Source organism: Melospiza melodia, chromosome 1, assembly GCF_035770615.1.
Source record: "Melospiza melodia melodia isolate bMelMel2 chromosome 1, bMelMel2.pri, whole genome shotgun sequence".
Lineage (NCBI taxonomy): Eukaryota > Metazoa > Chordata > Aves > Passeriformes > Passerellidae > Melospiza > Melospiza melodia.
The window spans coordinates 156766887-156788798 of record NC_086194.1 but is presented as its reverse complement, the minus strand read 5'-3'; the positions used below and the strand labels follow the sequence as shown (position 1 = coordinate 156788798).

At 43.0% G+C, this 21912-nt stretch overlaps 1 protein-coding gene across 2 annotated transcripts in view; it reads right to left on the bottom strand.

The window, feature by feature from the left end:
* Positions 1-784: 784 nt before the first annotated feature.
* SAMD12 (sterile alpha motif domain containing 12) overlaps positions 785-21912 on the bottom strand; it is a 176639-nt gene continuing 155511 nt past the window's right edge. For both annotated transcript variants that reach the window (XM_063173240.1, XM_063173230.1), the window contains exon 5: positions 785-9705. In XM_063173240.1, coding sequence (XP_063029310.1) covers positions 9683-9705 — 23 coding nt within the window. In that variant the 3' untranslated portion in view covers positions 785-9682. The remainder of the gene's footprint in view (positions 9706-21912) is intronic.

Here is a 21912-nt window from a genome sequence, read left to right as displayed (position 1 = left end):
AGATGACAAATTATCTTGTCTATGTCAGTTATAGCTTACACTATATAATTTTGTTCTACTATTTTGTATTAATCCAGTGTTTTGTGTTTGACCAAACATGTCATCAGTCTCTGCCTTACAAATGTGAGAATATTCAGAATTATGGCTGAAAAGAAAAACCTGCATATATGGAAGAGCATAATATCATGCTGGAATTTCATCATTTCAGCATTTTTGTGAAAGCTACCTAATCCATTGACTTTTAAATTGCTTGCATGCCATAAATACTGAGAATAAATGGGGTGGGTGGGATGGAAGTGAAATGCCTCACAGCATAAACAGTCTAGTACCTGCTTCTTTTGGTCCCCTTGGAGGATGCTTCACTGCTGACAAGGGCATCCCCCAAGTCTTGAGAAATAAGGGCAGTGAAAGGAGAATTCTTCCTCACAGTGTGCAGTGTCTGCTCACTGTTGCACTGCACTAAAGCAAAACCAGAAGAGCTGGTCTGGATTCCCAGCCAAGCCCTGCCCAGCAGAGCAGAGCCCTTTGCTCAGGTCCAGCTGTGCTGTGCTGCATTTGGGCAACCCCTGCACCCGTGCAGCAATTCACTGCACAGAGCCAGGCACTGCGGAGGGAGACCTGAGGGTGGGCAAAAAGCTCTGCCCACCTTCAGGTCTTGGAAACAACCTGAATGAAAATGCTTGGACTGCCAGGTGAGAATTGTTTCTAGAGAAAATTCTGGGGTTTTTCCCCTACTGTTCATGACCTGGATCAAGCTTGATCTTATTTAAATCAAACAAAATACTTTTACTGTATAATAAAAATTCCATGTTTTAATACATTGCCATGCACAAATGAAGTCAAACAATGCAGAGTACAAAATTGTCAAATATACAAAATGATAAAGCAGATACCCAAAGCTTCCAGAGATCATGCCCAAAGATACCAAAAACTTGATATTGGTTTTAATTTTATTGTTTAAAAGAACTCCTCCCTCCCGCCCGGGCTTTATTTTTGTTGATTTTTGAAAACAGAAGTAAAGACTGAATATAAAAGCTGTTAGTTGGAATTAAGTGATGGCCACTTTGTATACTAAAAATTAGTTTGCATGATAAGTTTTGTTTTGGGAAAAAAGCACAGCTGTGCAGCTGAACACCTTGGATGCCTGGGGAAACGCAGTGTACATCAAACAAAAAGGCACACTTTTGTCTCATGCCACCTCATTTGGCTCCATCATTAAAAAGTTCAACCATAGATGTACTGGGAATAACAGTGTGTCACTTTATAAGCATTAGAGTGCTGGCATCTTCCTAGATTATCAACCAAGTTAACATTAAAAGGAGATCATTGGCTTAGAGTATTTCCTTAGTGAATCTAAGCCAGAACTGAGTCCCAAGGCAGCAGGACCAGACACGGCTTGCTGGCTTCAATGACTGCTTCGACCATGGCCAAGGGCTCACAGTCAGCTTTCTGCATCCCATGTCCTGCATCAGGAGACCAGATCTCCCAGGACCTTGATCCCAGCCTCCCTGTCACTCCCTGCAGCTCATGTCCATCATCAGAGGCCGATGTGGGTGCACCAGCACAGCCTGGGATCTGATTCTGTCCATGGGCTCCTTTTTGGGAAGCAGCCTTTGGAGACAACTCAGGTGCAACTGCAATTCCAGCTGCCTGACATCCTCAAGGTCATGTTCAAATAACCCTAAATTCAACTCCCCAAAGCAGAGGACCCCAAATTTAGAGTCCTCTTTGCTGGTTTATGGTGTGCAGAGCCAGGCAGGCATTCCTCCCCTCTTACCCAGACAGTGAAAAAGAAACAATAATTTCGAGGCAGGTCCAGGTAGCTGCAGCCCCTACAAGAAATGAAAGCAAAGCCCAGCATGTCCCAAGGTACTGCCCTGCCACCTTCAGATTCTGCAATATCTGTGAGAAATTTTAAAATACTCATCTTAGCCTTGCCAAGCATCCCTGCAGCTTAGTGCAAAGCAAAGGAGTCTTCTCCTGAGAGGACACATCCCCTCTGGGGAAATGCTGGTCATTCCCATCACCAGGGGATTGTCCAGTCCTGCCAGGAAATGTCTCCTGCCGTGGCTGCAGGAGCTGCTCAGCACAGACAGAGCACTGCTCTCTGCCTGGGGGGTAGCCCAGCATGGCTCCATTCCTCCCCTTGGTCAGTGGGGCTGGATTCAGGGGAGAAGGATGAGATGTGAGTCTCATGCTGAGATGCTTTGCATAGGCTGGAAGCTCCTGTTCCTCTGCGCTTCTTCTACTGTCACTTAATCTCCTCTCCACCTTTCTCAGAAGTGCAGAGAAGGAGCCTCTTACATACAAGGGAAGCAGACCAAGTGACAAAAGGACTCCAAACATTTCTTTCTCTGTCTGCTCTTGAGACCAAAGCCTAGCTCGGTAAGGAAAACTTCTGCCTAGATGTAAAGCTGCCCTCTCAATATTGAAAAAAACCCAACCAACTTAGCAAGTCCCCTAAGCATCTGATGGCACAATCTGAGGGTTTTTTCCTTCCCTGCACAGCTTCTTATTGCTTACATGCAGTTTTGCTGCAATACCAATCTCTCTGCTATAAAAATCCCTGTGTTTTGCTATTTAATTTGGTGACTCATGATATTAAATAGATAAATTCAAGGCAAATGCTTAATAGAAGGAGTGTGATTAGAGGTGTAACAACTACAGAGGATTTTTATTTTCTGAGAAACTATTTAGATATATTTGGAATTAGTACCAGAAAGGAGCTTTTCATTTCCTTCTTAGACTGAGCCTGGCCTGAGCCTGAGCTGTGATAATGCTGTCAGTCCTACTCTTATGGCAGAAGCAGATGTCAGAGTCATGTGCCAGTCCAGCTTCACCCCATCCCAGCTGGCCCCAGCCATGCCTGTCACAGAACACTCTCCTCCAGAGCTCCAAGGTGTCCAGGACCAATCTGCAGTAAATAATGCTTTTATAGTTTCCCTTGTTTGTGTGAACTGTTTACTCTTTGGACTGTACATCCAGTTTGTGCTTTCCCCACAGTTGATGAAGCACATGGACGGTGACTCCAGTGGTTCACACTTGCCTTGTGCACATCAACAGTGGTTTTGTGAGATCTGAATCAGACACCAAGTACTCCTTTGCTTATTTCTGAAGTACAACATTCAATCCGGCCAATGGTAATGGGACCCAATCTGGCAAAAACCCACTGCTGGGAGCAGCTGTCATGTCTCTGGGTAATCCCACTGATGTAATTTCGCTTGCAGGGCTTTATTACCCAGCTCCAGTGGGGCTCCTCATGAGAGCAGAAGTTTGCTGTCTTTGAAGCAAGGAACCTGTGTGCTGTGCCCAGCTGCACAGTGATACAATCACCCTCTCCATCAGCACTGCAGCTTCTCTGCCACTTGTTGCAGGCACGAAAATCTGTTTCTTGCCAGCAAGATGCTGCCTCCTTAACTGGCAAACCCACAGCTGTTGTGCCTTGCTTTGACTACACACCCACATGGCCCCATCATTTGCATGCAGCATTTTGTCCCAGGCTGCCATCAATGAAAAGCTGCAGACTCTTGGTATGTCCAAGGGTTTTGTTGTCCTTTCTTGTCCAGTTCTCATCCTTTAAATATGTGCAGCAGAACCTTACAACTTGAGCAGACCTAGTGATGCTCATACCAAATGCAGAGCTTTCCACAGAAGCTGTTTAAATTAATACCATTTTGTGGGGGAGAGAAAAAAAAGAGGATATAGATCGCCCTGCCTTCCTGTAATATTGGACACTTCAGGATATTTTTAATTCAGAAGTTTACATCTGATGATCTAGTCTAATCCTTGCATAACACATGCCTAATAACTTCACCCAGTAATTGCTGCACCAAGCCTGGGCTTCAGTTTGAGGTAGAGCTTTTTGACTTAGAAAAATACTGTGCATACATTTAAAGACTTTATGTGATGGAGAACATACCAGGTAACTGAGTAAGTTGTCTCCACTGGTAATTATCCTCCCTGTTGAGTATTTGCACTTAATTTCTAGCCTGAAATCAGTTTCCAACCAGCAGAGCACATCATTCCCTTTTCCTCCAAACACAAGAGCCACCTGCCTTCAGACAGCGTTTCCCTGCCCAGGCAGAAGATTGTGATTGCAGACAGAGATCAAGTCACCGCTTCAAATTGCTTCTGAGATAAATTAATAGCTTGAGCTTCATTAGTTTGACACTATAATAAGACCTGTTTTCCTGCCCTTGAATGACACTGGGAACTATTGAAAATAATCTTCCCAGGTTGTTGATACCTGTCTTGAAAGACTGGAATGGCATCACTATTGCCAGGTCCTACATCCCAGCTGGCAAAGGCATCTCTGGGGCTGATGCTGAACAGATAATTTATGACACCTTCACAGCCACTGTGTTATTGCATACTCCCCATGCTACTAAGTTGGACTTGCTGCCATCTCTCCTGGGTTTTTAACTTTTCTGTCCTCCAGGTTATTCTCCAGTACTGACCTGTTCAAATCATTATTTATTGTGCCCCTGTTTTTGTCATCTCTGGCTGTTGCCAACAGTAATTTTCTCTTTCCCTGGGGGGTATATTGAAAATAGAGCGAACCTTGGGAGGAGCTCATTAGAAATAGTCTCAGTGAGGATAATTCATATTTACAGCTATTTTTTGTGATCAGCCTGTAATCCATTTTTAATCCATTAAACATGGGTGATATTGATTTTGCATTGTGCTATTTTGTTCTTTATCAGAATCAAATGCTCTATAGGAGGCTAAGTATAGTATGCCAGCAGAGCCTCTTTTCTCAACAATCCTTTGATATCACAAAAATAATAGCAAGTTTATTTGGCATAATACAGTTCTATAAAAATAAGATGAACAATTTTATCAATTACTCTAATGATTACACCCTATCAACTTTTCCATGATTTTGCCTAAGACTGATAGGAAGCTAATGAGTCTATAGTTTTCTGTATCAAACCACTCATTCTTCTGCATTATTGTGGGTCTGGTGTCATTTGAAGCTTCCTTTATGCTTTCTGGTTCTGAGGAGTCCTAGGCAAATTTTTCCTTCACTTTTGGATTCAGGTAATGGTTCTACAAATTTAAAATTATGTTTGGATAGTTACTGCTTAATATTACCTGTAACTACTGATGGAGCAGGAGCAATTACATTTTAATGTGTAATCTGGCTCTCTCCTTCCACTGCTTTCAAATACAAAACAAGACTGTTTGTTGGGTTTCCAATGTAGTGTGAGCAATCTCTGTGCTGGGCCTGTCTAACATCACACTTAGCTTTGCTATGGCAGTATTTATTAGGATATATGTAAAGTCTTTGGTGTAACCAGCCCTAACCTATTTGCCACTGACTTCCCATGCATTTTTGGCTTCCTTCATTAAGCATCTACTTTCCTTATTTGCTGATTTATCCTCATGAGCCTGCCTAATCACCCATACATTATGTTGGTGGGTTTTTTGCCCTCCAGATTACCTTCCTGAATTTTACTATAAGAGGTTGCAGGTAATGCTGGTCATATTTTCCCCTCACCCATCAATTCTAATTATACCAAAGGACCTTCTCTTTTTAAATTAAAATCTTATTGACAGCCTATATGTACCAGGGTTAATTGCAGTCCTGCAGCAGAGCTGTTCAAGGAGACTCTGATGGCAGAGATGGTAACTCTTAAGGGGACCAATGTGAAAGATGCAGGGTTTCACTTTGCTTTATTTTGAATAATGCAGATCTTTTGGCTTTGTGGCAGGTGCAGGGAGGTTCATTTTAGTGATCACAAAAAAATGCCACCTCGATGCTGGTTCCTTGGCTGGCACTAATCAACACATCTCTGGAGCCTGTGATGGAGTAGTGCCAATGGAGGTCTGCCAGGGTCTGCCATGGGGTCTTCTGAAAATTCAGGGCAAACCCAGAATTTTGTAATTTTTAGTGGTTTCATTTCCTCAGTGACATTGCAGCTGCAGTTGAGTGACAACACTTACCCTAAGGAAGAGTCAGGGAGGGGTGGACTCACTAGTGCAGCACTGCCATGCATCTGGACCAGCAAAACCAAAGAGCTCATGGAGCTTTTCCAAACTGCCCTCCTGGAAGGCTGCCTTTCCCTTAACAGAGTAAATGGCAGGTGCTCAGGCACAGAAAGCCACCCAGCGGAAAAAGAAACAAGGAACAAAACAGTGCAAAGGATGATCCCAGCTGCAGTGTGCTGTCTGGGGTGAGCAACTCCTCAGGTTTCTGGTGGAGGCCGTGTCACGGAGCGGAGCACTCGGGATGGCTCAGCTCTGCCAGGGATTCCTGGAGGGATCTGATGCTGAACCTGGCACAGGGAAGCCAGGGGAGCGTGGCAGCAGGGCAGGCTCCAGGCTGGGAGGAGGGCTGCAGGTCTGCACAGGAACAGGGTCCTGGTCACAACCCTGCCTTGTCTCAGAGATAATAACTGGTGATCACTGTAACAGCAGCACGGCCTTGATGAATTTATCTATCTGCACTGGCTGATAATGGCTGCTTTATGAAAACAGCATTAGTCTTCCCCTCTTTTGCAGAGAACTAATGTATCTGAGCATATTTAAATTCACTTCCTTTGCCGGAATAACTTATTTGCTCCCTTTCATGTTGACTTGGTCTTTGGCACTCTCGACATAAATGATTTATTGACTGGAGATAAAGCATTCTTTCCCCTGAACTGTTCCTGCAACCCAGGCAAAAGCGGATATGTCTGGTATTAATAAGGTGTTCAGCATAAAAAATGCAATAGACTTGATTGTCTGCACTCAACAGCCTTTCCGAGAACACAGTACCTGCCCCCATTCATAAGAACAAAAACCTCTCCCACATGTTTATTTATATTAAAAAGTTTTCAGAAGAATATGCTGGGATCCAGATAGTTGTTCAGGAGATGTAGAACAATTTCATAAATATCCCTGAGGAAGCATGGCCTACTTTGGGAGAATAACAGTGATTAAAAAAATCCAAACACAATGAATAGTTAAATACAAGCCAAAAAGTACAGTTATTTCCTTATGGCTCTGGCAGACAGTCACACACGTGAGAAGTGTCACGGGGCTCGGGGGGCTATGCTTGCAGTTATCCACATGCATAGGCTGGCTGCAGGATGGAGACCAAACCAGCTCCAGGGGAGGTTTGTCCAATAGGCACCTACAGCAGACATCTCTCAGAGTCTGGCTACTCAAGGGTCTGGACTTGATTTTCACATTTCTCAGGGCCTATAACACTGCTTTTCTAGGTCACCATAGCTAAAATCCTGGGAAGCTTTTAAAACAAACTGTTTTAACAGGATAAGTGCACACATCTAAATTCATGCCCATATACTGGAAGATGTTCAAAACTAACATTGATACAAAAAAAGCTTCTAGTGGCTCTCTGCCTAACCCAACTTCTTCTCACACACCCTTTAAAGATAACACTCTCTGATAAACTCTTCTTTTATCATTCAAATTATTCTGGATTTTTTTCACTGGGTAGTAAAATAAGAGAACTACTGTAGAAGTATAGCATTCTCTTTTTAATTTAACATATCAATCAAAGTATTTTGTTTTTAACTGCTTTACCAACATGAAATTGATGTCAGTTGTCAGAGTGCATTTTTAAAACCTGTAGCAGAAAGAGCTGTAAAATTTGCTGAAGCTTACAGTGGACCTGTGCCATGCACATGGCCAGCTCTATTGGTATCAGATTCCAACCTGCAACCCTATGAAAAGCTCTAAAAAGTGCAAATGTTGCAATTGGCAAAGATCCTTATGTTTTAAGGAGAATTTTTACACCAATTAATTTGAAATTAGGGACCAGGATTTTCAGAAAGAGAATGTAGAAGATTACTACTCTGTAATTCTCGGGAGCTCCATTTGAGAATCCATGGAAAGACCCAAACCATTAAAAATCACTAGCAACTTCTGAAAATCTTTGTCACCAGTAAAAATATTTTGCTTTTGCACTGAGTGCTATAGAAGTATCCACTATGCTGAATCTGAGATGGGTGGAGAGCGGAAACCTAAGCCCATAACCATCTTAAAAAAAATTAAACCCTGAAGATAATTATCTATTTGTTGTACACCCTCAGTGGTTGACCTTCCATTCTCTAGCAATGAACTGCACAACAATTTTTAAGAATTATAACACAGGAGCTTCCTCCAGAAAGGTGCCTGTGACTTTCTCTAACTGCACATTCTCTCCATCACTGCACCTTCACACAGCATTGTCTCATGCACAGTTTGGAATTAACGCTAACAGCAACTCTACTCTATCAGGCTGGAGAGAGTGACAGTCTTTAAGTACACAAAAAAGCTACCTTTGATTTTAAAGGAAGAAGGAACAAAGAGGTAAGCCCCCTCAGAATGTTGATGACATCAGTTCATTATAAAGAGTGTGCTGAGAAGGTCCTGATGTAAGGGACAGACACAAATTCCACTGAGTCCCCATGGAAGAAACAGCACCACAGCCAGCTGTGATACAACCAGTGATGAGGTCAGCCATTCAGAGACTGAACAAAAAACAACGTTCAGATTGAATGCAACAGTCATGAGCCTGCTACAGTATATTGAAAGGCTTATTGGAGCCATTTGCTGATTCCCAGTTCCTACCAAAATACTGTTTTGAGTAGAAAGTGGAAAAAGTTAATGAAGAAATCTGCCCTCTCCAAAGGGAGTGTCTTGCTCCCTAGAAGTATAGTCTTACACTTTACCTTTTTAGAGAGTTTGGTTTGGACTACAATTTCCCAGCCCTGCCCAAAACATAAGTGGTGGCCAGCATAAAGAACCTGAATTCTTCCAGTTTATTCTGGTTTTATTGCAGACCAAACCCAGGGTCACATACATGACTGAGAAAGGCTCTCCCTTGCCTCTCCCTCGCTGAGTTAAAAAACACACTGGCACACCAACAACAGGACCCTTTGACATTTGGTGGGTGAGAGGGAGAGCAGACACAGTATCCTACAGCTCCTTCAAACTACCCTGGTTTTGGCTACCTCTGTGACAGCTCTTCTCTAAGTCTTGATAAAAGAAGTCACATCTCTGCCACGTGCAAATCTATCTACACAACCTACTGTGAACCAGTGAAGGGATGCTAGTACTGGGCTTAGTTTGGATGCAGTCTCAGCACAAACACTGAAACATATCCTCAGTATTTTAAAAAAGGACCATTATATATATATGGACTGTGCTAGTTCTGTGAGAAAAGCACATATGAAGTGCTGATATTGTTTAACAGAATACCATTAGACTGCAAAACTAACACATACAAGACGTTTACATTCCTATCAGGGTGTAATATTGTGAACATATCCACTGAGATTGGAGAATTGTTGTAAGTTTTTCCTAAAACATCATGCCATCTGCATACATAATAAAAGAATCCAGTAGTTGCCATGCTAAAACAGGACTTCTAGTGAAGGGCATAGACAGTCCCCTAAAGGGAACTCAAAAGTTATGCACAGTGATGAAGACTGGAAGAAATTTTCCAGCTAAAGGTCTGTCAATGACCATTTTCAACAAATTAGATATTTTGGATATTTTGCACCACATATTTACTCCACAGCAAACCAGGTCTCCCCAGAATGTATCAGCTGAGTAGGCTGATTTTACTTCAAGTTTGTCTTCAATCCTCCATGGTCATCTTCTGGCAGCGCCATTTATTGTGGTTTTTTCATGAAGGAAAGTTCACTTTCATATCAAGTGGCAGGACAGCAGCTTTAGAGGCTGGAAATGTTTATGGAGAGCTCTCTGCTGGGGCTGTGAGAAACAAAACAGAAATACAAAACCAGACTGTGAGTATAGAACAGAGCAAAGAAATTATAATGATTTCAACTAAAATGAAAAAAGTCAGGGTTGAGCTTAGTAAATGTACTTGTAGAATATATATTGTGACCCTAGAACTTTTTTTAATCAACTTTACTCACCAATCAAAAAACTCTTAATCCATTCCTTAGATAAAGTGCAGACCAGAAATCATTTGCATGATTTAACAAATCCTACTTGAATTTTATTGCCTCATGTGAAAGCACAGCTTACTCTTCCTGTAGTCTGAGTCCCAGAGAGCAGGGCTCTTCTGTTTGGTTGGATTTCCATTAACTACTGAAGGCTTGATGGCCAAAAGCTGGAAAGGCTCTGCCAAACGCCCAAGTAGTATTTGCTGTTCCCACACCCTTTCTGCTGGCTAAGATGGGGAGAACTGGCCATTGGTGCATGGTGTGAAAACAGCTCACCCCTATCCTTCCCCCCTTCAGACCCCATAAGATAATGAGGAGGTTGCAGAGTTTCTCTTTCCCCTGCTAAGCAGTACAGCACACTCAGAGCTGGGGGCTGCTCTGAAAGCCCTTGCAGAGGTGTGCAGCCATCACACCACAGTGGAGGTCACTTGTAACTTCCCCTTCACCCAAACTTGTCTTTAGAAGCACAGCAAAAGGACAAGAGGCAACGGACACCAGAAGCAACAAGAGATATTCCAGTTAGATGCAAGGAAAAAACTCTTCCAAGTGAGGTGGTTACCTTTTGGACCAAGTTCCCGACCAGGCTGTGGGACCTCCACCTACACAGAAATCTGCAGCTCAACCAGATGAGTCCCCACACAACCTGATGTGGCCCTACTTCGAGCAGAGTTTACTGGAACCATCTCCTGAAGCCTCTTCCAACCCAAATATTTTTAAGCTTGTACATTTTCTGAAGGAGATTTGTGCTCCTTGTTCTGCCTTTCTGAAGAGGAGATGAGTGCAACAGTCAGTTGTTAATTCAGGGTGCAGCACATAAATGCCTGCAAACTCATCACAGGCTCAAGGTTCTGGGGCTGAGGAGCCATGCAGAGACAAGCTCACCATATTATTTCATGGAATCACAGAATCATTTATGTAGGAAAAGGCCTTTTTGATCATTGAGTTGAAGTGTTAACCCAGCACTGCTAAGGCCACCACTAAAATGTTTTGGGATGCAGCTGTGTCCATCATCGAGCCCTCACTCATCACCTGTTTTATGGACCAGATCTCTGACCACAGCAGTGCTGGGATGGGACTCATCAGGATGGGCTTTGCACCCTTTCCAGGTGACATCCTGCTTAGTTCATGAAAGCATGTATCTGTAGGTGTGGGATGAGCTGCACTGTTGGGGTTTTGGGACCAGGTTCCCAAACTGTGAAGCTAACAGGATACTGAGGCTGCCAAGGCAGCATTCACATCAGCTGAAACTCAGGCTGGCAGTGGATTCCTGCTTCTCACTCCTTCAAAATCATTCCTGGTAGGCTCCTCTCTGTGGGCTGTGGGCTGACTGGCTCTGCCAAGCTGTCACTTTGCCCATATTTGCCTCTACCAACCCCAAGCTCCTGTAGCAATGGACATGAAGGTCTGATTGAGCAGAGAAAGGATGGGATGATAAATCAGTAGGTATTGCACAAGACTTAAAAAAATCCACCCACTCCCTGCCATGAGCACTTGACCCCTGAGTGTAAATATGCCCTATGAAATAGAGGAACAGTAAAAACCAGCTTCCTTAATTATTTCCCTCCTTATGTGGGCACATTTACCTGATTACAGTGCTACTCTGATTTCTGTTTTTATAGCTGCTTTGCTGTTATCCTCCAGGTTCTCTAGGGCAATGTTCCCAACACCACCTACTGTCATCTACTACACGAGATGCCACATCAGCAGTGGCCTGAGAAAGGTGCACATTTCAGACCCAGCAACTGGTTTCACACCATGGAAGAACATACAGGAAGGTTCTGAGCCTTCAGCTGGTGTAGACAGATACAGATACAACTGACTGCATCCCCCAAGACAGAAAAGAAAGCAATGGTGACATAAGCAATTTTGAAGACAAAGGGCAAATCTATGGGGAGGTTTTAAAATTGGAGAGAGCAAACAGGTACTTAATCTCAAAAGTATTTGATTTCAGGTGAATTAGAGGGTGTCTCCCATCTGTGTAGCATCAGTGGAGATAAGCCTGTCTCACAAAGACCCATCTCTCTTTCTTTGAGCTCATCTGCTGCAAAGAAAGGAAAATTTCAAAAGCTCTCCCAAGCAATGGAAAATACCTTGCTTAGCCACAGAGCTGGAGGACTAAAATAAAATGGGCAAACTAGCTAATTACATCAGGTCAGGCCTCAGGACTGCACTCATGCTGAAATTCCCCAATCATCCCCATTGTCTCAGTCATTAGCTTGTCCTTGTACTTCAGTTTGAAATGAGCCAGCTGGCCCTTCAGACAGAAACCCATGAATGAGGAGAAATGCAACTGATGCCAACCTGAGCTCCATCCACCCCACAGAGGGAGCACAACCACTCTGAGCCATCAGAGGGTCTGGACACAGCTGCCAACACTGAGCAAGCAGACAGTAGTAGCTCTGTCAAGCTCTGCAATTAGAGCAAGCAAACTCAGGCTTTAGTGGTCATCTAGCCTGTTTCTTCTCACTTTGTCTTTTGAGGACAGGGTTTTACAAGCATTTATTCTTCCTCATTACCTGCATCATTTTTCGTGCCCAGCTGGAGGCTCCTCTAAGGACCCTGGTTTTGTAACAGTTCATATCCAGTGTTTACTGAAAGTAAAGATCTTTATCAAAGGTATCACAAATGAGCAGTTGCCTTTGAAAACCCAGCCTGAGACAGTAAACAAAGACAGCCCTTTGCAGGGGGTGTATATGCTTACCAACGCAACAGTGAACAGATCTAATCTCACATGACATTTTCAAGAAGCTGATGCAGAAAAACAACTATCATTTCAAAGCCAGAGATGTATTTCAATTTTGAGTATCTGTGCTGTGTGATTTTTGTCTGAGAAAGGGACACATTTTAGATTCATTTTGAACACATGTTAATTCAACTCAACCTAGAGGTATTACCTATTTGCCACATTTCCATAATTGAGGGATTCTGATAAAGAAAACAAGCATCCATTATCTTTGCTAGGTTTACTCTCCTGGAACTAATTTTATACTAAATTTCTAAAGTCAGCACATTTCAAACACAGGATTATAAGAAAAATGTCTATTTCCAAACATCTTTCTACCATCTATTCATTGGAGTCTGTGAAAAACTGCATTTAGCTTCATTTAGAAATATTTTTTCTGTGTTAGAAAGGACATAGGTAATTCACTTCATGTGTCTCATGTCACCTGAGACATTTTAATATGCTGTATATTACTGCAGACTTGCTTCATCTTGCTATTAACTAATTAGAGTTCATGAAACTGTCCAGTTATTGGGGATGGGAGGGACCTTCAAGACCACCTAGCTCCACCCCCCCTGCCATGGGCAGGGAGCCTTTCACTGGATCAGAGCCCCCTCCAGCCTGGCCTTGGACCCTGCCACAGATGGGGCATCCCCAGCTTTTCTGGGCAACCCTGCCAGGGCCTCACCCCCCTCACAGTACAGAACACCTTCCTAAACCTTATCTAAACCTTTCAGGGTAAGGCTCCTTGTCCTGTCACACCATTGTGGAAATTCTCTCTCTAGGCTCACTGTAGCCCCCTTTAAGGTAAGGGGAAGGTGCTATAAGCTCTCCCTGGAGCCTCTTCCTTACCAGGCTGAACAGCCCCAGCTCAGCCTGTCTTCATGGGAAGGTGTTTCAGCCCCATGATCAACTGAGTGATTCTGGACTCATCTGAACTCATTCCAACAGGTTCATGTCCTGCTTGTACTGGGGACTCCACAGCTGGACACAGCACTCCAGATGTTGTGTGTGTCCAGCTCTGGGGCGCCCAACAGATACCACTACCATTGAAGAGTTCTGGACACTGATAGAAGAAAATGCCTGGCAGCCCACTCATAGATTTACCCTTTTCTTTACTGTGCACTGACTTATTATTAGCACTGAGGTGTGAGAGAAGGAGGCGTCTCTCTAAGGGTCATGGCAGTTCATGTAAAAGGAAAGTTTCTTCTTGGGGAGCTGCTGCTGATCCCAGTGAGCCACCATGGTGGAAGGAGAACTGGCAGGGGCTGGGAAGGGCTGCCATGGGCAGCCTTGGCAGGGACAGGAACTACTGTACCCTGTACTTTACCAATGAAGTTGCACCTGCATTTGGTTTGACTCTATGACAAAGCCATCCCACTCCTGCTCTGGGTGGAGAACAGCACTTCTGGTTCTTGTAACCTGCAGGTAAAGGCAGCTGCTGCTGCACATCCTCCTTTGATAACCAGAGTCAGCAGTGCCAGAGATCCAAGGTTGCCTCCAACCATTGCCTGTGTGGAGCCAGCTGGAGCCAGCAGCCAGAGGGAGGCAAAGCAGGGCCCCAGCCCTCTCCATCCACCCTGACCCCTCCTCTCATCAGCACAGGCTGCAGGTCAGGCCTCAGGGCTCAGAGAGTGCATCAGCCCTGCAGCCTCTGCTAAACACTAGGGACTGAATGCAACACCCAGCAGCCAAGAGAATACAGACACGTGGATGCTTTTTGATAAAAGTGCCAATTTTGTTTTGATTCTCAACCAATCATGTCTTGGTCTGACTTGCCTGACTTTCCCCTCATTACTAAATCTAGTAGCTGATACAGTCTTGAAGGTAATTTAATGTTGTCAAGTGCAATTGTCAAATGGTGGAAAAACACCAAGGAGGAAAGGAAGGAAGTATCTTCTTGCTTTGATTTTTTAATTTGGTTGCCAAGCAAGAAACCAAGATTTTGATTTTGGAGCACTTTTGACAGAAAAAGTGGGTCTGTGAGCACAACACCTAGAGCATCCAACATAGTAATCCTATGCTAATCCTAATCCCAAGCATTTAATACTCTTTAATGAGTCCATGCAAAATAACTGTAAAAGCCAAAAATACATAGAATCAAATGCTGTCTTCCCTTCACACCTACTTTTCAGGGGACAGTTAAGACATGTTTGTCATTAACTATAAAACCCAACCATGAAACAAGACATTTTTTGTTGAAATGATCGGGGACATTGATGTATCATCACAAGACTCCAAGAGCAGAGTCCTTAAAACAAACAGCTGCTGACATATAAATTGCTATTTCTGCAAGGATAAATTCAAGGTTTCTTTTTCTTCTTCTGGACAACTTGCTCCCATAAGCAGGTACTCTTAATCCTCCTGGATAGAGCTTTAATATCTGTTGATACCATCACCACAATTATGCTCCTGAATAAATATTCCTGCATGAGATCTGGGGAAGAGAATGGCATTAACAAGCAATAAATTCCTTGGTGTTATTTATGTATTGCTGCACTGCTCCCTGAGTGTCTCAGGCCCAGACAAGGGCTTGGAGGGGGCAGCTGGAGCACAGCTTGGCACAGCCTGCATGGTGAGTACGAGGGTGTGTGGGATCCTGGCTCAGTCCCAGATGTGCTGTCCAGATCAACAGCACATCTCAGCTCAAGGAAGGCTTCAGGGAGCCTTCCAAAGCAGTTTAGACAGGATGCTCAGAGTTTTAAAACAGATGATGAACATTCAACAAGGTCAGGCAAATCCCATCCTCTGTGTTGTGTCTCAAGAGATAACTCCCTTCCTGCCTGTGGTGCTGGGCTCTCCAGCCTGCATCAGGCACTTCTGAGATGAAACATTTCTGGGAGAATGGGTGTCGTGGCAGATGCTGTCAGCAGGTAACCTTCTGAAAAGACAATTAGTCAGAGGTTATTGCAGCTGCTCTGTGGAACACAGTTGGTTCACACAGAATGGGTTGAAAATGTAGTTGTCCAAAATGTGTTTTGCTAAGCTATTCAAAGCCCTCAAATAGTCAGATTAGCCAAGAGTCTCTTCATGAGTCACACACAACCCCAGCTTCCTTACCAAAGCAAATCTCTCAGCAACTTTACTAGGTTAAACAAAATGAGGACACACATTGATTCTGTGTACAGATGATTTATGCAGGAATTTTGGTTCTTTGCCCTTTCCTTCAAAAATCAGAGTTCTTGGTGGACAACTCTCTAAAGTGCTTAAGCTCACACTCTAGCCTTGTTTTGAAAAATATCTTAAAAGACTTTTAAGATATCTTCTGAACTTGATTTTACAGTGTAATCTGAAAATCTCAGGACAAAAATCTCTGTCTCAAAAATTTCTGTCCCAAGAAATTATGTCCTTTCTATGTCTGTGCCTAACCAGCCCAGCTTGTGAAAATTTCCCAAGCTTAGAAGTTTGGTTCAAAAATCAGGAAAAATCCCAGGAGAGATTCTTTCTTCTTTCAAAGTGGTTCATTCATCTCAACTCAAGATGCTTCATACACCCCACCACCCACCTGCTGCTGCAAACATTCAAAGAAAAGAGAAAAGCACTTGCATTCAACAGATTATGATGATATCCTTGAGTAACAAGCAGTTAAAATATTTTGAAAAATTATATGCAACTGCTTCCTTAATGCTTATGGGCTCTTTCAAAGAAGTCTCTTGACCTACTGCAACCTCCCTATCTATTACTGTGAACAGTGAACTGGCTGTCCTGAAGCATTCTGTCCAAGAAACTCAAATTGTAGCAAGCAAAGATTTAAAGGAATGTGATGCCTAAGGAGTCCAATAGTCTTATCTGGTGCTGTCTGAAACTGAAAATGCGTATGAGATTGCTGACTTTATGCCTTATCATGCATCTCTCTCTCTGCCAGGCTGTAATCAGTTCTTGGTCTCCCCAGGTTGTTCTGGGTGCTCTGCAGGAAGTGACAAGGCTGTCCCTGTCCCAGATGAATGGCACTCCCAGGCTGTGTCTCTGTGCACTGTGAGCCTCTGCACATCTACTGCTTTCACCTCCAGAGACTGGGCTTTAAAATGAATCTCCAGGAGCTGCACAGACTCAGTGAACTCCAAGAAGACACAGCCTTTAGTGGTACTTCAGCATGCATGTAAGCTGCTTAACCACACAGCCCCCAGAGGTTTGGTGGCTGCCCTGATCACCAGCTGGAACCTGAATTTGCATTTATTCTGCAGATTCTACAGCACACTTTCAAGCCTACCCTGCTCAGATGCATGCAGCAGCATTTGGGAATTATTCTGTGCATTATCAGTTCTGTGCATTATACTGTCCTATTACTTGATTTAGGATTCTCAATGAAATATACATTAAGTTAAGAAACACAATCAGATGAAACTAAAGATTTCACTAGAAAAATTGAAGTATTATAGCAAAAGGGGTTTGGAAACTTTCTGGAGCTACAACTCCCTCAGTGGTTATGCAGAGCTTATGCAGGATTAATAGGTGGAACCAACTATCCACCTTTAGGGAGATATTCACTGTGAGATTCCCTGAAATGAAAATTTTCTTTCTGTGATTACCCAAGCAAAAAGGGAAATTATACCTACAAAAACCACCAAAGGACTGCACACATGCACACACACATTTACCACACAATAAAACAAAAATGCCTCATGAAACCTACAAAACCAGTCCTCACTCCTTAGTTAGCTGAACAAATAAATTTGTTTTGGCTTTTTGCATGAATTAATCAATATATACTCTTTACCTGTATTATCACATTGTGTTATCACTGTTTTCACCAGGACCCTTGCACTGTTCTGAGCACCAGACAGACAGAATGCAGACAAAGAGCATTTTGGTACCATTTGGTGCTTGCTTTACTCTTGCAGTTCAGCATGTGCCCCACCATCTCATTTAATGCACAATGTCCAACCTCCATCTGGAAAATAATTACTGCTATTTCCATGGACACAGTGTCTAAACATGTCACCAAAGAAGACCTGAATTTCAAAATACCTCAGTGAGAAGACATGGCCTTATTTTACAGCTCCTAGTTCAGTACAAAGAGAGTTACAAGGCTGCACTGGTGCTGTCTGCCCAGCTCCTGGCTCCAGCAACAAGTGCTTCAGGCTGTCAGAGCCATGTGGGGCTCTGAGAAAGGGGGTTTGAGGACCTTCTGGAATACATACTCCAGAATGCCAATGATGCCTCTCCTAATCTGGCCCAAAGCCTGATTTTATCTCAAAAGAGTACTTTACTGATTGTCATCTGAAAATGAAGTTGCTGGACCTTCAATGTTCAATGTTAAGAATCCATCATGGCCCTCCACAACCACTGGGTTGTACAGAAAAAAAGCAGCTGCTATTTTAGTCTCATCAATCTGATTGTTGCCGCGGCACCTATGTACATTCACAAACGAGACGGGGCAAATCCGAACCAGTGTCATGAGCTGTTTATTCAACACATCAGTCTCAGTACATTGTTAGGACAATGGAGACAGATTATGTTAACAGCTCTCTGATCCATAGGGAATGCCAAGGGGGTGTTGCATTACAGCATAGCATAAAGCCATCTCAGCCTAGGTTTCAGCCAATCACACATAGAGCAACACATATTGACAAAAATTCTATCTAATCATATGAAACACACGTAATGGTAGTTAACACAATAGAGACTTATTTTCTAACACAATGGCTCATTCATGAGAGAAAGCACAGAGACTCATTCATGCTAACCTTCTAAAGATATACATTAAATAACCTTGTTGCAACCTATGAAGACACATTACAAAAGTCTATTGTGCTATTTCTCAGGTCTGCTCTACTGCTGAGAAAACTTTTCGCTGTATTAGCAATGTTCACAAGTCTGCTGTCTGAGGCCTGCCTTTTTAACCACTTTCTCAAAACCCTCTAATTTTATGAATCCCAGCAATTCCCCCTCTCTGTTGACTCAAAAAGAAACTTTCATTTTCTTGTCATTTACTACTTGTGTTTCATGGCTCTACTATAAATTTCTGCTTACTATCTGCTGGAGGCCTATTCGCGCTGATCCTAAGCATTGCTATGTTACAGCACAGCGACTTAATGCTGTGAAGGCTCAGTCTTTGAAAGAGATATGAATCACGTTTGACAATAGTTACAAGTCATTGTTCAAAAAACTCTGGTCGATTCTAGGGTCTTAATTCAAAACTTTCTTCTATGTCTACACCTTCGTCTACTACCTCTGTGAGATTTCGAACACTCTCTGTGCTTCTACTTCCTAATTCTCTCTCTTGTATGACAAAAACTTCTCGGACCATTTTGTTCATCATTCGCCACACACACTGAAGTATGCAGGGTATTACTATCAGTATCAATGCCAGAACACCCAATACATAAAGACCTATCTTGCAAAGTTGCCTTAGCCAAGGTGCAAAGCTCTATTCTTGAAACAAATCGTCCAGCCAGGGACGATTCATAATTTTATGAATCCCAGCAATTGTGACCAAGTCTTGCTAGGCATCCTCAGAAAGGTCTGCACAACAATTAGCATGTTGCATATGCCACTACTGTTTTAAAAATAAAATCAAATAGAAGGCACCTGGTCTCCTTCTCCCAGCTGCAGGACCAAGCTCAGGGAGAGCTGCAATGAGGGCAGGTTCTATCCAAGGCAGGGATCCTCTTCTACCCCATGACTGATGCTGTGTCAAGGCAACAGAGAGGGCTCTCCCTCTGCACATTGGGCTTCATGTCTCTGTCTGAACAGCTGGAAAGTGAACTACAGTGATCAAAATGAGTTACCACATTTGAAGAGTCTCCTAGGTGATTACTAAGACTGTATCTGGACATATTCCCAAAGGAGATCCTAAATACTAATAATGCTGCCTTGGCAGAAGGGCTTGATAAACAAAGGATGGGCAGTTTGCATCAAAGAGGTTCTCAAGTCATGCATGAAGTCTAAGTACTGAAATTATGTGGGCTGTAGTGACCACAGAGCCAAGCAGAGAAGTCAGTCATGGAAACCTGACTGACTGTATAAAACAAAGCAGGCCAGTGTTCAGAGTGCATGAGCTATGCAGTCTTTCAGGGTTTTGGGGAGTTCCTGTTTAGCACAGGGATTATTTGACTGGCTGCAAGTTGTGCTTTACTCTGATTTCCTATCATTTTAATTTGGAGGCTATCCAAAGCACCTGCATATTCTTCTGTCTCTTTTTGAATCCTGCACATGGTCCTGAAAAGACGATTGCACAGAAATGGATACAAATGGTGACAGACCACACCATATGCTGTGGAGATGATGCTGTGTGTGGCTGCTGCCATCCCAAGCAAAATGCTGTGTAATCTGTCCCTTGGCCAAACAAAGTGGTGTCAACCATGTCCTGTTGGGACAGTTTGCAGGACCTGCTGGAATTCTCCACATTGCCCTGCCTGTCTTCCCAAGGAAGCCCAGGCCCAGGAAGATGATCACTGCCCATCCTCACCCTCATGTGCCACCATCACTGGCCAGGCTGGCATCCAGCTCCCAGGGCTGGGACACACTCTCAGGTGCTGCAGCAGAGCATGCCCAGTGTAAATCAAGGATGGGACCAATGTACTTGGTGGCAGAAAATAATTCACTACCAGGTAGAAACTGACCTTTAGATGTCAGACAGAAAGGCACTGCAACACTTTAAAGATAAGGGTTTGGGGTTAAATGTCGTATCAGGAAAAGGACTTTCATTCCTCATTCAGATTCTTTGCTTGTAGAACATAACAGTACTCACTGATGGATGCAAGAAAGTGAAATATGCAGCAGAGCAGCATCTCAGTGGTTAAGGCAAAGGCCTTATCTGCCATATCACACATCACTAGACTTCCCTTTGCTGCCTAGTTAAATAAATACATAATTGTTCTGCACAAACTGGAACAGCATAAAAAAAGACATACAGCATATCTCTCTGCCACCTGGAAGCTTGTCTTTAAGGTTAGAGATGTAAATAAATAAAGCTTGTGTGGATTTCTGAGATGATTCACTTTAACTTCTGCAGACAGTCTGATTAAAACCAGCTGGGTATTTCCACACATAATTGCAGACTGGAACCCCAGATAAATACAAAACACAGAGTCCATCCCTGCCTGTGCTGAGCTATGAGAAGAAATTTGCTGTGCAGAGCCCCAGCTCACTTGGCTCTGAAGTTTGTGTGGTGGCTGAACAAACTCATTTCCCCTGTCCTAGAGAGGCAACCAGCCTACACTGCTATCTGAGCTTCTTCCACAAGCAGTGGAGAAACACAGGGCCCTTCCAAGAGTGACCCACCTACCTACTTGTCATATTGGATAAATGATTCCTTGGCAGCTCCTCTCTTCTCTGATTACCTAGAAAGCTGAATGATGAGCTCAGAGTAGTTATCCACCAATTAAATGGCAAACAAGAGGTGACAGGAATTGCAACTTCATGCCTAATTTGATTGCTACAATTTCCAATTAGCATGTGAAGTGTAGGTACCACAATGTTCAGGATTAGCACGTTTCATGCTTACATTTCTACTGATATCAAGAATAATATAGATTCTGGTGAGGGATAAGAGCCCTAAATTCCTTTGAGGCCTTGGATATTGGAATTTGACAAGGAAATTACACACCAAATAATCTTCTTACAAATTCATACACATAACTGAGACAATGAGATGTTTCCTGCAAAAAATCCACAAAGTACCAAAGTTTTGTAGAGGAATTATTTACTCAGCACTACTGGTATCATTTTGTAGCCAGATAATTTATTGTGCCTATGCTGCCAAATTGTTTCGATTTGCCACTGATTTCTTTTCATTTCCACTTGGAATATATGAACAAATGAAGAGAAATTCATATAAGTAAATAAAATGTGAGTAAACAAAAATAGTGGTTTGTTTGTTATTAAACACCTTTAATATTTTAGCTGTGGTAGGAAATTAGGTTGGCAAGCACTTGTAACTGGAAATGTTCTACCATTTTATCTCAGGCCAAACAGTTTATCACAATTCATGTGCAGACAAATTTTCGTGCCTCAAAAATCAGGGAAAAATATGTAATGGGCTGTGGTAGTTCTCCCTCAGTGCCAGAACAGTAAGAATCCCAATTAAATTTTTGCTTTGAGGAAGGAAGAAGGGAAGGAAGGATTTTTGCCACTGGAGCATAAAACAGATTTTGGCTAGAAGGAAGATGGACAAGATATTCAAAAACCCCCAAGTAATTTGCACACCAAAGTCTTATTAAAGTCAACAAGACTTTGATTTCCAAGTTACTTGTGAAAATTTTCTCTGATGATGCCTACAAGTCTTTCAATATTTACCTTAAACAAGTGATGACACATCATTCAAAAGCAGATCTGGGATAGCAA